The sequence below is a fragment of the Castor canadensis genome, chromosome 6, assembly GCF_047511655.1.
Source record: "Castor canadensis chromosome 6, mCasCan1.hap1v2, whole genome shotgun sequence".
Taxonomy (NCBI): domain Eukaryota; kingdom Metazoa; phylum Chordata; class Mammalia; order Rodentia; family Castoridae; genus Castor; species Castor canadensis.
In genome coordinates, this window is record NC_133391.1 from 6,944,967 (window position 1) to 6,959,251 (window position 14,285).

The 14,285-nt window shown below is 44.9% G+C and overlaps 1 protein-coding gene across 3 annotated transcripts; it reads left to right on the top strand.

Annotated features, from left to right (window-relative positions):
• Positions 1-2,723: 2,723 nt before the first annotated feature.
• Pilra (paired immunoglobin like type 2 receptor alpha) lies at positions 2,724-14,129 on the top strand. 3 transcript variants are annotated; one of them, XM_020177574.2, is made up of 7 exons: positions 2,724-3,058; positions 3,388-3,777; positions 7,609-7,809; positions 10,861-10,891; positions 13,305-13,354; positions 13,572-13,603; positions 13,770-14,129. In XM_020177574.2, the coding sequence occupies exons 1-7, from the start codon at positions 3,007-3,009 to the stop codon at positions 13,890-13,892; spliced, it is 879 nt and encodes a 292-aa protein (XP_020033163.1). In that variant the 5' UTR covers positions 2,724-3,006; the 3' UTR covers positions 13,893-14,129. The 3 variants fall into 3 exon arrangements, with proteins under 3 accessions (XP_020033163.1, XP_020033164.1, XP_020033162.1); XM_020177575.2 differs by lacking the exon at positions 2,724-3,058 and having other exon boundaries at positions 3,327-3,521; positions 3,597-3,777; XM_020177573.2 differs by lacking the exon at positions 2,724-3,058 and having other exon boundaries at positions 3,327-3,777.
• The last annotated feature ends 156 nt before the right edge of the window (positions 14,130-14,285 follow it).

The following is a 14,285-nucleotide window of genomic DNA, read 5'->3' on the forward strand; positions in this document are numbered from 1 at the left end:
TCACCTGGAGGGAGTAATCTGGTTCCTGTTTGAGAGGATTCTTGGGATAACTGTCCTTACTGGGAGGGTGACAGCTCCAGGTGGCTCCAGTTCATTGTCATAAAGATATTATCAGACCTTTTTGAATCCAAGGTGATTGTAAAGTGACTGTAAAGAGAATGGCTTAGCGCAAAGACAGATAAAAAACGGAGACAGAGAAACCAAGCTTTTCCTGTTTTTAGTTAATTTGTGGGCTGGAGTAAGGAGTCAGTGCTTTTCAGCAAAAGCAACTTGAGCACCTCTTATAGAAGCAGGATAGGGATGAGTCAAGGGGCTAACGACAGCGTCTGTTGAGATGCCAGAGCCACAGATGAGGGCCAGGAGCACTGACACCTCTTCACACCCAGCAGGCATCTGCATGCGAAATGTTCCTGGGAGAAATCAGGGCTGTACACTAACATTGAGGTGTATGGTGGTCATGGATTGCAAGGCTCAGAGTGAAGCAGCCCGTTCTCCATAGATGGATCCACAGCCCACAACTTCCCTTCATCAAAACACCAGCAGATTTCCTGGTAGAAGTTGACTAACTGATTGTAAAAATTTCAGACTGGCTGGCCTTGGGAGGAGTGGTCTCGTCCCCAGTATGTGAGGCCACAGATGCCAGAAAATCAACAAGACAGAAAATAAGGAAATAGAGCTAGCACACTGGGCTCTGTGATGAATAAAAGACAAACAGCCCAACCCAGAATAGAAGAATGCCCATGTATGTGGACCAAGGCAGGGGTGCATGTAGGGGCAAGGGGCTGCAGCAGGGATGGCCATGACCAGGAAAGGAGAACAGCAGTTTGGGGAGAGCTAAGGCAGCTGCTGTCAAATAGAGACCTGCCCTATTTCTGTCTCTGCTGCATCTGAAGCTGATCCTCCCCATGGCCAACTGTTAGGAAAAATGACTGCATTAGGCTAGACTCAACTTTGAACCCCCAAGTTCCAGGTTCTCCTGGTCCCCAAAGTCTTCCCCATACCCAAGTGAAAGCAGCATGGCTTGAGGTGATTCTCAGTCCCTGTCTTATTGGGTGGAGACAGAATTAGCAGCTCAGGAGACTGCACAGAAATCACATCCTACTACAGAATCCCCCTCATGAGGTTTTAACAGGGTCCGGTGACACAGTGTATGACTTGTATGTGAGGAGAAAGCAGGTAGCAGTTGTGGGACCTTTGCACATGAGACAGTGGACCTTGTGGAGGCTGCCAGAACCTGTTCTATAAAAGTTCTGTGGGACCCAGCAGCTGGCCCTTGTCACCTCTGCTGGTGTCCAGCCAGCTCCTTGGGTAGCTTGGCAATCAGGTGACTTTCTACCCATAGCTATAGACAGATAAGCAGGACAAGGGTAGAACGGAACCCACAAGTCAGTCTCAGGCCTCAGGCCTCTCAGCCTTTACACCCTGCTGACAGTGAGTTCCTCGTCCTCCTTGTGCCCACCCTCCCATTTGGGATCAATTCAGCCCAAAGGCTCAATGCCCATTTCCCATGAGTACAACGGAGATAACAGTATGTCCACCAGAAAACGTTAGAAGCAGAGAATGGGGAAATGGGTGTTCAGAGCCTGGCTCAGGTCAATGGATCCCAGAAACATGTGACCTATGAGGACAGGTAAGGAAAGCAGACATGAAAGAGGGCAGAGGCTGCCCAGCTGGCCTGGGGGGCAGCGTAGAAGAGGCAATTAGGATTAAGGGAAAGCTAGGAAAAAGGGAAGTCAGCCTCTGCATAAGTGAGGAGTGATTTCAGGAGGCTGATGTCACTTCTTCTGGTGCAATCATGTCTTCCTGCCCCACCTCCCCTAAGTAATCTGATGTTAATGTCTCAGTGGGAGGAGGTGCAGAGCCACCTACAGAACCAGCTCTGTGTGTCACCAAAACCTCTCTGTTCCTGATCTCTCCCCCACCCACTCGTCACCAGTTACAGGGTGGCAGAATCAGAACGTCTCATGGGCTTCTTTGCTTCCTCCGTCCAAGTTAGGTTCTAGTATGGCCAGCTGTGGAGGAAATCACCTCAGAGCTTTATGAAAATACATCTTCTGGGGTCCCCACAAACAGAGCTTTGGCATTTGAAAGGTGATGCCCAGAGACTCTGCCGTGCAGCCAGCCCAAAGCCCTCAGTTGAGCAGAAGCCTAAGTGGACTCAGCAGGACTGGAGGTCCAGTCCCTGATCCACCATGTGACAATTATATGGCCTGGGCCAATATAGCTCTGAGCTCCTATATGGTGGGAGGGCAGAGAGGAACCTGCAGAGGCAGGCATGCCAACCGGGGGTCACTCTCTAAGTGAGTGGTTCTGTCATCTATGAACCCCAGGGAAAATGTGGAGTTGGCACCAGGGAGAAGGCCAGGGGGGAGAGGGGCAACCAGGCCTTGGTTCTATCTAGAGACTAATGGGAGCCTCTGCCCAGCAGGGAGGGGGTAAAAAGCACACTGGGGGGTCTTGGTGCTAGGGCTGAGGACTGAGAGCAGGTTCCCACCATCATTTTCCTCATTCTAAGAGCTGAGCCGGCCTTCCTCTCTCTGAAAGAGCCTCTGCTGCTCTGGGGCAGTCCCTCCTCTTGGAATGAGACAGACAGGCTGGGAGACAGAATGAGAAGGAGGGAGGATGGAGTGAAGGAGAGACAGAGATACAGGGGCAAGGCACGGGTCAAGGTGGGAGAGGAGAGACCAGCCTGACAAGGACAAGGTCACGTCTCTCAGCACAAGAGAGGGGTTGAGATCCAAGGACAGGACTGTCTTGTTAGTGACCACAAAGAAGGTCTTTTTGCAATATAGGAAAAGAAGAAGCTAGATTAATAAAGGAAGTTGCTGTCCACAATGGGTGGGGATGGGAAGGTTCCAAACCTTCTTCAGTCCACGAAAGGACGCCATCTCAGGATCACTACTCAACACTCTCTGACTACTGAATCCCCCACCTCCCCGAGACCAGCCATACGGCTTCTCCTACCTTGACATTCTGCTTGTCTCATCTCCTGGAGGACAGCACAGCATGGAGTGGGTCCTGATGCTGCTGCTGCTGTCACTAACACCCGTGCAGGCTGGTGAATATCCGGTACCACCCTGGCAGGGGCTCTGCCCAAACCACAGGAGGAGCCAATGGGACTGGGACAGTGGCTGGGCATGTGCAGAGGGCTCTGTTGGAGGAAGTGGCCAGGCCTCCCACCCCCAACAAAAGGCTGGTTCCATAGGGTGTGTCCACTCTCGTCCCTTTACCCTCTTTCCTCCTCTGAGTCTGGAGAGGGGGGGACAACAGGCCAGAGGGACACTCCTGCCATCTGTCACACAATTGCCTGTCGATGAAGGTGCAGGATGGGTTGGTGTTATCCTCTTTGTCTCCTGCAGTGGCTTCAATTTCTTCCTTCTCCCCTAGGTAACTCAGCAGGATTCACCCCAAAAAACCTTGCTGAGGTCAAACAAGAGAAACATCTCTCTGGCTTCAAAGGCGGCTCCATCCAAATCCCCTTCTCCTTCTCCTACCCCTGGGAGTTGCCCATGGATCCCCAGGTGAGAATATTCTGGAGATGGAAGCACTTCCATGGAGAATTTATCTATAACACAACCCCATCATTCACTCATAAGGATTTCTGGGACCGGCTCAGCCTGAACTGGACAAAGGGTCGGAACTCCGGCTTCCTCAGCATCCAGAACCTGCGGAAGAAGGACGAGACGACGTACTTTTGCAGAGTCCAACTGAACACACTTAGAGATGGCCAGCAGATGTGGCAGTCCATTGAGGGGACCGCACTCACCGTCACCAACGGTGAGTCCATTCCAGCTGAAAATTTGGTGCCTCTGGTGTTCTTGTTCCCTGGATGTAACCTCAGGGCCCACACCTTCTCTGACTCCTGTCCCTGCTGCTTTCAAGACCTCTGTCAACTGGGCACCAAGTAATCCCCCATCACCTGGTTTCCCCATTTCCCCATGTCCTCTTCCACCTTCCTTACTCTTCCCTGCCGTAGACTTTTTCCTCTCTTCCTGTTTTCTCCTTTCCTCTTTCACCCCTTGACAGCCTTCACCTTTCGCACATAGCCCACATGCTCTTCCAGTCGCAGTGCCACTTCTCACCTATGATCTTGCTCCTGTGTCGTCTGATCACTTAGAGGCACCTCTGCAGCAGCAGCAACTGCAGCTCCCCCTTACTGTGTGTACCTCAGCCTGGCCTATTAATTTTGTGCACATTACACTAGCCTATCTTCACCACCACCCTACAATAGCCCTAGGCAGTCTTGACATTGTACAGTTAGGAACACTGAGGCCAGCAGAGCATAAATCTGCCCAATGTCATGTTACTCTTGCATAAGATTTGAAAAGGACAGTTACGGCCATCTCTCTTTTTGTTTATTTATTTATTTATTTACTATTTTTGGTGGTACTGGGGTTTGAACTCAGGGTCTCACACTTGCTAGGCAGGCGCTTTACCACTTGAGCCACTTCCTCAGCTCTTAATTTGTTATGGGTTTTTTGAGATAGGGTTTCATGAACTATTTTCCCCGGGCTGGCTCCTAAGTGTGATCCTCCTGACCTCTGTCTCCTGAGTAGCTAGGATTACAGGTGTGAGCCACTGCTGCCCAGCACTGGACAGACTCTCCCCCTTAAAATACCACTGCCCAACAGAAAGATCTGGTAAACTCATGAGTAAATGTATGTTTAGTTATAGGCTGATAAATGTACAAACCTCTATGAAATGACCTTTTTTTCCCCTTTTTGTGGTACTGGGGATTGAACCTTGCTAGGCCTCGAGCAGGCTAGGCAAAGTGCTCTACATCTTGACCTATGCTCTGGCCCTTTTGTTTTTATTTCTGTTTTTGAGACTGGGTCTTACTACAACTACCTTTCCCTGGGCTCCTCCTTCCTCACCTTCTGAGTAGCTGGGCTTTCAGACGTACACCACCATGCTCAATTCAAATGGATGACTTTGTTTTAAAACTAACAAAACTTTTTGGTTTTTTGGCAGCACTGGGGTTTGAACTCAGGGCCTCATGCTTGCTTGGCAAGTGCTCTACCACTTGAGTCACTCCACCAGTCCTGTTGGGCCTTGCAAACTATTTTCCCAGCTTTGCTTTGAACCATGACCCTCCTGATCTCTGTCCCCTGAGTAGCTAGAATTATAGGTGTGAGCCACTGGTGCCTGGCTTTTATTTTCTAAATAGCAATGTTATTATACATATATTCTTTCTTTGACTAAGTAATTCTAAAATCTTTTAGCTTTCAACTGAGACATGGTATTTACACTTTAATTTCTTCTTTTTAAACTTTCATTTTAATCAGCAATTAAGTATACATACTTATGGGGTACAGTGCGATGGGTTTTTTTTAATTTTTACTGTTTTATTATTTGTATGTGCATACAATGCTTGGGTCATTTCTCTCCCGTCCCCACCCCCTCCCTTACCACCCACTCTACCCCCTCCGTCTCCCTCCCACCCCCTCAATACCCAGAAGAAACTATTTTGCCCTTATTTCTAATTTTGTTGTAGAGAGAGTATAAGCAATAATAGGAAGGAACAAGGGTTTTTGCTGGTTGAGATAAGGATAGCTATACAGGGCATTGACTCACATTGATTTCCTGTGCGTGGGTGTTACCTTCTAGGTTAATTCTTTTTGATCTCACCTTTTCTCTAGTTCCTGGTCCCCTTCTCCTATTGGCCTCAGTTGCTTTTAAGGTATCTGCTTTAGTTTCTCTGCGTTAAGGGCAACAAATGCTAGCTAGTTTTTTAGGTGTCTTACCTGTCCTCACCCCTCCCTTATGTGCTCTCGTATCATGTGATCAAAGTCCAATCCCCTTGTTGTGTTTGACCTTGATCTAATGTCTGCATATGAGGGAGAACATATGATTTTTGGTCTTTTGGGCCAGGCTAACCTCACTCAGAATGATGTTCTTCAATTCCATCCATTTACCAGAGAATGATAACATTTCATTCCTCTTTACGGCTGCATAACATTCCATTGTGTATAGATACCACATTTTCTTAATCCATTCGTCAGTGGTGGGGCATCTGGGCTGTTTCCATAACTTGGCTATTGTGAATAGTGCCGCAATAAACATGGATGTGCAGGTGCCTCTGGAGTAACCTGTGTCACAGTCTTTTGGGTATATCCCCAAGTGTGGTATTGCTGGATCAAATGGTAGATCAATGTCTAGCTTTTTAAGTAGCCTCCAAAATTTTTTCCAGAGTGGTTGTACTAGTTTACATTCCCACTAACAGTGTAAGAGGGTTCCTTTTTCCCCGCATCCTCGCCAACACCTGTTGGTGGTGGTGTTGCTGATGATGGCTATTCTAACAGGGGTGAGGTGGAATCTTAGCGTGGTTTTAATTTACATTTCCTTTATTGCTAGAGATGGTGAGCATTTTTTCATGTGTTTTTTGGCCATTTGAATTTCTTCTTTTGAGAAAGTTCTGTTTAGTTCACTTGCTCATCAGTGTGATGTTTTGATGCTTGTAACTTTTATTAATTTCTTATGAGTGGACAAACAATTTGGTCCACATTCATTTGAAGATTTAATTTTATTGTTTTCCCCTGTGTCTGACTACTGTGTCAATTTCTAAACGGTGTGTCAAGAAGGTACAGTCTGTTTATAGGATCCAAAGGTCAATAAATATCAATTTAAACTTAAACACATATTTCCAATACATACTAGGTGGTTTACAGCTTTTTTTGCACAGTCATGTTTGAGTTAATGAGGGTGTTACATTCTAGGAAATTCACTGGCATGCAGTTTCTTCCTTGTGTAAACATCAGAGTATGCTTACACAAAGTGATGTCTGTATCATTACTCAGCCATATAATTTGGGGACCACGGTTGTACATGTAGTTCACCATTGACCGAAACATTGTCATGCAACTCTTGACTTCATTAAAAACAATCCTATAGAAGTACACATACTGTACACTAGGGGTACCTAGACTAGTCAAATTCATAGAGACAGAAAGTTAACTGGTGGCTGCCTAGGATGAGGGAAGACAAAACAGGGAGTTGTTTAATGGGTACAAAGTTCTGACTTAGGAAGATGATAAAGTTCTGGAACTGGACAGTAGTGATGGCTGCATGGCAAAAGTCACTAAACTGTAAATTTACATATGGTTAAAATGCTATATTTTATGTTATATATTTACAACAATAAAAATATTTTTATAGCGGGGCACCAGTTACTCACGCCTATAATCTCAACTACTCAGGAGGCAGAGATCAGGGGGATCGTGGTTTAAAGCCAGTCCTGAGGAAACAGTTCTTGAGACCCTATCTTGAAAAAAATCCCATCACAAAAAAGGACTGGAGGCATGGCTCAAGCAGTAGAGCACCTGCCTACAAGTGTGAGGCCCTGAGTTCAAACCCCAGTGCTGCCAAAATGCCAAAAAAATAAGAATAACAATGATTTTTTATTTCTGCAATTTACTTATCACTATTTATAACTGAACATCTAAGGACAGTATAAACTTAAAGTCATCTGTATTCTAAGCTTTCAGTATTTCCCCTTCTTCCTCCTGTTTGAACTTCTGAGATACACTCCCTGATCAATTTTCCCCCAAATAAGATGCAATATGACACTTTCATCCGAGGAGGATCTGCTTACATTTCATTTTTCCCCAGACCCCATGACCACCGTGAAGACCACCACCAGTGTAGCCTCTGAAACCATCACAGTTGGTCTCAAAGTCACAGCGGGCGAGAAGAGTTCAGAGTCTCAGCCCCTGAGCCTGGGAGCTGTAGTTGGGATGGCAGTGGCCATTGCTGTGCTTGTCACTGGGATTTTGGGACTGATGGTCTTCCTCAGGTGGAAAAGAAGGAAGGGTAAGTGGTCCAGGCCTGGCCTTCTCATCATGCCTCCCAGCTGAGTGTTTCTCGGAACACACCGCATCAGACTCATTTAAGACACTTATTACAAATGCAGATACTTGCTGAGCAACTCTCAAATCCACTGAGTCAAGCTCTGTAGCCTGAGCTTGGGAATACTGCTTTGCTTTGTTTTGTTCTGTTTGTTTGTTTTTTTTTTGAGACAGGATCTCACAATGTAGGCCAAGATGACCTTGAATCCTGAGTGCTGGAATTACAGGCACAAACCCCATACCCAGCTAGGAATCTGTATTTTTAATAGGTTCCTGAAGTTTGCATCAAGTCTGAGAACCACTAATCCCTGTCCACACAATCACATCACTTGATAGTTATTCTTAATTGACTCAGTCATTTCTCCTCCTGGAGAAGGGAGGGTCTGTCTTGTGAAAGTTAAGGACAGACCAGAGGGATAAGAAATTGCCTCAGCTCAGTAAGAACTGAACCAGTGCCCACTTTCTAGGGCTTGGCTTGAATTTGGAGAATTAAAAGTAGATAAAACACAGAGTCTGCTTTTCAAGGAATTCCACAGGGTATGTAGAGGCCTCCATGCTAATTATTCATTTAGAAAGAGCTATGGTGCTGCTAAACCAAGTTGGAGGAAAGACAGGTAGTCAGGGAGGACTTCTTAGAGGAAGGAAAACCTGCAAAAAAAAAAAAAACCCTCAAGGGATAAAAATAAGCCAAGTAGGTGCAGTGTTGGGGTAGAGGGCACTCCCTGGCCTTCCAGCCAGAAGAAATCATTATAAGAACTGTAAGTAGTTCAGTACTGGTGGAGGAGGCAGGAAATGAGAGAAGGGGACCTTGTAAATCCAAGAATATCAGATCCCAGAGGCAAAGTAAAGCAGTTAAGCAGCTAACTTGCTCCCTTCTATGAGGACATCAATGTGTTGAGATCAGGCTGGAGGTGGACCAGGGTGGTCACTCTAATGCATGGAGAGAAATGCCAGGCCAGAAAAAGTCTGAGAAACTTTTTAGTCTAAGAATTGGTGACTAGGTTAATCCGGCTACAAAGGAGCTGGAGCAAATCTCATTTTCTCAATTTGGGTGAAAGACATTGTGATGAAAATGCCAACTAATATAGGGATCAAAAGAGGAAATCCATGTGAGGGTGGAAGATAACTGGTTGAGTTGGGAATGTTACATTTGAGATGCCTGGGTTGCATCCGAGTAGAGGTATATGTAGAAATTTGTATGTATGCCTCAACAGCTCAAAAGAGAGAACAGGCATTAATTGTTTATATGCCAAAATCCTCTAAAATTGATTTGAAATTACTTTTTAAAACTTTGCAATGAAGCTAGGCACCAGTGGCTCATACTTGTAATCCTAGCTGCTTGGGAGGCTGAGATCAGGATTGTGGTTTGACAAATAGTTCTCAAGACCCCATGTTCAAAATAACTAGAGCAAAATTGACTGGAGGTATGGGTCAAATGGTAGAGTACCTGCTTTGCAAGAGCAAAGTCCTGACTTCAAACTCCAGTACAGAAAAAAAAAATTGCAGTGAGAAGAAATTTGCTCTATCAGCTATTAAAGCATAGAGTCTGTGCTACTTGTAGTCAAACCTCAGCCTCATGCCCTTGCTAGGGAAACTGACACAACAGTACAAATGCTATATGCCTAAACTTCCTCTTAGATCAAATGGGGACAAGAATAGGACCTATGTGAGGTGGTTCTGTTGATTAAATGGGATGCAGAATAGGTCCTCACTCAGAGTAAGCTCTACCTGTATGCCATCCTTACAAATAAGCTATGAAATTAAAATGATGCAATATTGGCATATTAATAGACAGATAAATTAATAAAAGCATAGAAAAAGGAAAATGCAAGCTGAATGTACTCAAATATATGCAGCAATTTAGTGGGTTTAAAAGTGGCATTCCTGATTAGAGAGAAGGATTCAAAATGGTGGTAGAAAAAATGAGTAGTTGTCTAACAAAAATAACATTACCTCTTTCCTCCTAATTTTCACCAAAATGAACTCTACAGAAATCAAACATTTCAATGAGGAAAAATAATCCTAGCACTAGAAGAAACATGTGAGACTATTTTATAACACGGAGTAGAAATAACCTCCCTAAGCAGGACAAAAATCAAACAGTCATGAATATAGAGATTGGGGCATGACTCTAGTGGTAGAGCACCTGCCTAGCAAGTCCAGGCCCTGACTTAAACCCCAGAACCATCAAATACAAGTGAGCAAACAAAAAACATCATGGGAGCCAGGCACTGGTGGCTCACGCCTGTGATCCTAACTACGGGGGAGGCTGAGTTCACCAGGATTGAGATTCCGGGCCAGTCCAGGAAAATAGTTCTTAAGACCCTATCTTCAAAATACCCAACACAAAAAAGGGCTGGCAGAGTGGCTCAAGTGGTAGAGCACCTGCTTAGCAAGTGTGAAGCCCTGAGTTCAAACTCCACTACCACAGAAAAAAAAGTATAGTACTGGCACAAAGATAGACAAATAGACTAATGAAACAGAAAGAATAGGAAACTCTGAGATAAACCCTCAAATATACAGTCAAATGGTCTTCAAGAAAGGTGACAAGACCACTCACTATGGGAAAAGGAAGCAACCAGCTGAGTGGGAGAGCATTGCGTCCAGGATGGCAGCAGAAGTCTGAACAGGATTCCAATCATGAGGCTGAATCTGTGAAAGTAGAAACAGCCAACACTCAGAGGGAAACTGTAAGAAGCTCTGAGAGGGAAAGGAAAGAGGAGGAGGGGAAGAAGGAAAGTATGGGGTAAGCCAGCAGTGAGCAGTTCAAGGTGGGGAGAAGGAAGCAAAATCAGAGGTACTGGAAGGAATGGGTAATGGACCCAGATGAGCTTGTTTTAGGACAACAGATCAGGTATGGGCCTGCTCATACCCAGGCCCTTCCCTGACTGTCTGGGGCAGAGTTTCTCTGCTGTCCCTCACCCCTAAGAATTGTCTGAATAAAGAACACAGCTAAAAATGCAGGAAGGAGGATCACAGTGCATGTCATACTAACATAACATTTCTTCTTCTACAGGCCAGTCAACTAAAGCCCAAAACCCAGCTAGGTAAGTGCTTGTTCTCCCCCAGGTGCATGATGAGGTAGAGGCCCTGGTTTGGGAAGTTCCCTCAAAGTTTCTCTATAAGACCAAGTATGAAAATATAACGAAACCTGTTAGTTTGTACAACTGATGTATGCTAATTTAAAAAAGGAGAAATATTCCACAGGCGGATATTTTAGCTAAAAGCCCTCATATACCTAAAAATATTTAAGTATATTTTCTTCCTCCAATTTTTTTAAATACAGGAACATATTAGCAATACTTTTTCTAGATGAAGCCTTTAAAATTAACAAAATCATGTTACAAAGGATTTTTGTTTATTTTGTTTTGTTTACAGCACACAGATCTTTGATTTGTCTTATATGGGGAAATATTTTTTTCAATGCTGGAGGTTGAGCTCAGGGCCTCATGCTTGCTACGCAGGTGCTCTTTTTGCTTTATTTTTGAGATACGGTCTCACTTTAGGCCTGGTCTGGCCTGGACCTCGATCCTCCTATTTATACTTCCTGTGTAGCTGGGATGACAGGCACTTGCCACCATGCCCAGCTTTTATTGGTTGAGGTGGGGGTTTCAAGAACTTTTGCCCAGACTGGCCTTGAACTGTGATTCTCAATTCCCACATCCCAATTAGCTGACTGCAGTGCAAATTATTACACCCAGCTACAGGAAAATTTTTGCCAAATATTCAATGATGTTATATAAGGAAAGTAAAAAATAACATTAACAGTTGTGGATTATTAAAAAGTATTTTACATTTACTTTTGACATTTTATGTATAATTTTTCTTTTTGATGCTTAAAGTTACTGAGTAAAATGAATATGAGTCTGTGTATTTCATAGGAAATAATAACTTAATGAAATTACATTTATTATTAAAGTATTCACAAAACATACTAGTGGGAGAGAGATGCTTTGTGGGCCTCATCAGCTGGGACTCTCCCCAGAACAGAGTTCTTCTCTCTGTGTAACTGGACAAGCTACCTGACCCCTGTACCTGCATCCTGAGAATTGGAGTGGGTGGGCCCATGAGTCCATCCCAGGCAGCTGCCCAGAGCTTCACTTCACTTCATCCTTCATGCTGTCCATGCAGACACTGCGTTAGGTGCATTTTAAGATCTATAGCTGAGGCTGTACCTATCTGCTCAACTGCCCAAGGTCTCATAGACAGAGATTGCCTTGAGTCCCACCAGTGGAACAGTGGCATTCTGAACATCCAAAGCTCCCTGTCATTTTTCAAAGGGAGGGTAATCTAGGTATTCAATAAACATCAGTTGAATCTAGAAAAAAAATCAGTTAACTAGGTTGGGTGTGGTGGTTTGCACCTGTAGTCCCTGGAAAGCAGAAATGGGGAAGACCAGCAGTGTCAAAAAAGTTAGCAAGAACCCCATCTCAGTAATAAGCCAGGTACCATGGTATATATCTGGAGTCCCAGATAATAAGACCAGCAGAAGGAGTTTAAGAAATTCTCTTTTGGGGGAGAAATGAACCAAGTCTTGTATGCACATATGAATAATAAAAGAAAAAAAACCATAAAAAAAAAAAAGAAATTCTCTTTTCCAGAAAAAAAGATCTTTCTCCTGGATCCTTTTTCCTTCTCTCCTCCCAGTTTCTAAGCTTCTCCTATTTATTTGGTATCTTCTCACCCTTGAACATCCTTCTGGGTGCCTCCATAGCTCTCCTGTATCTTTTCTTCTTTTTTCTTTCCATCCAGTTCATCCTTTTCTCTGGTGAATGTGCCACAGCCAGGCATCCTCTACTCCAGTTCTCCCACCTCTCTTTCCTTTTCACTTTCTCAACTCTCCTTCCTTTCTCTTGTCCTTTTTAAAAAATATATCATTTACTTTTTTTGTGTATGGTACTGAGGTTTGATCTCAGGACCTACATGCTTACAAGGCAGGCACTCTACCACTTTGGTCATTCTGCCAGCTCTCTTGTCCTTTTTGTCATTCCCATTTTTCTGCTCAAAGCTTCCCTTCCCTCCTTTCTCTCCCTGTCCCTTCTTTGGCCAGCAGCCCCTCCTCCAACTCCCTAGTCTCTCAGGCACCAACCAGCCTGAGCACCTGCTCAGAAAAGCTAAAACTAAGATTTTTTTTCCCAACCCAGTTTTAGCCAAAGGAGTGCTAGCAGACACAGAACAGGGCTGCCCCCTGCTATTTCTCCTATCTATGTCACCACTACCACTTCCTAGAATAATCCACCTTAAGTTAGTGTTGAGGGACACCTCCTAGGCTGCCCCATCAAGGACCTCTCATTTGTCTTCTAGGCAGCCTCCTCCTGAAGACCTCAGAATGACCATCAAGTCATCTTGAGGGTGCATCAGGGCAGGGTGCAGAGCCCCCTCAAAGAGAACCTTCCCCTGACATGTCTTAACTCTTTCATGCTTAGCCTCTACTGTAAACACCCTCTTGTCCCCATGCAGGGAACTCTTCCAAAACACTGAGGAGAAACACGAGAATACTGGGCACAAAGGTAAGTCCTACCACCATCTTTCCCACTTCCACCTTTGGCCTTTCCTCCTTACACAAACACCCACCCACTCAGTATTTTCCCCCTTCTCATTCTTCACCTCATCCCTCCCATGTGACCCTAGTTCCAACCTGGCAGATAACCTCCCTGCTAAAGCCCATTCTGCCCACCATCCCTATCATACTACCTGACTGCAACACTTCTTGATTTCCCCCCATAGGACAACATACAGACCCCAAAGCAAATACCAAGGTAAGTAGCTGTCTAGGGCCTGAAAGAAGTAAGAGATTAGGAGGTGGGATGGAAGGATGGAGGGCCTAGGGTGTGGGGAGGGCACTCAAGTTTTAGGCAGCTGCTTTAAGATAGGGGCAGTTCCACCTCAACTGTCTAACCACTTTTTCTTTTGGTTCTTATCCAGGATGATGGCATCATCTACGCCTCTCTCACCCTATCCGACTCCACTTCACCAGGACCACCTCCCTGCTCCACTCTCCCTAGGAACCCCCAGGAAGACACCCTATACTCTATCCTAAAGGCATAATGAGTTGAACTGAATGATGACCTTAAAAATTTACCTACACTTCCAATAGAAAGGAATACAGATTCCAGTAATAGCCAAGGCAAGAGGCACACAACCCAGAAGTCAGAAAGTTTGAAGGCCATAGAAGAATTGAGAGAAACAGCCATCTATTCCAGTTTCCTGTTTAATTTTCTAGCCCTTCCTCACAAAAATAAAAATACCCACAGAAGTTGCCTAAACGAGTAGAAAACTGATGTCACCTTCCACTTCTATCCCTCCCACCAAAAATGAACTCTAAATAGGTAACTCATATCCAAGACCCCTCCTCTACCACTCTTTCTCAACTACTGTCTCAGGTGAGGAAACACTCAGGTAGCCAAGCCAGAACCTAAGTCTGCTTCCAAATTGAACCAT

What these genes read in the sequence shown, in the direction of transcription:
- Pilra (XM_020177573.2), top strand. Translation starts at nt 3,327, where the DNA reads ATGGGTTGGTGTTATCCTCTTTGTCTCCTGCAGTGGCTTCAATTTCTT. An exon ending in CAGGTGGAAAAGAAGGAAGG is followed by an intron (nt 7,810 to 10,860) that starts GTAAGTGGTCCA and finishes CTTCTTCTACAG; the next exon opens with GCCAGTCAACTAAAGCCCAA. An exon ending in CGAGAATACTGGGCACAAAG is followed by an intron (nt 13,355 to 13,571) that starts GTAAGTCCTACC and finishes TTCCCCCCATAG; the next exon opens with GACAACATACAGACCCCAAA.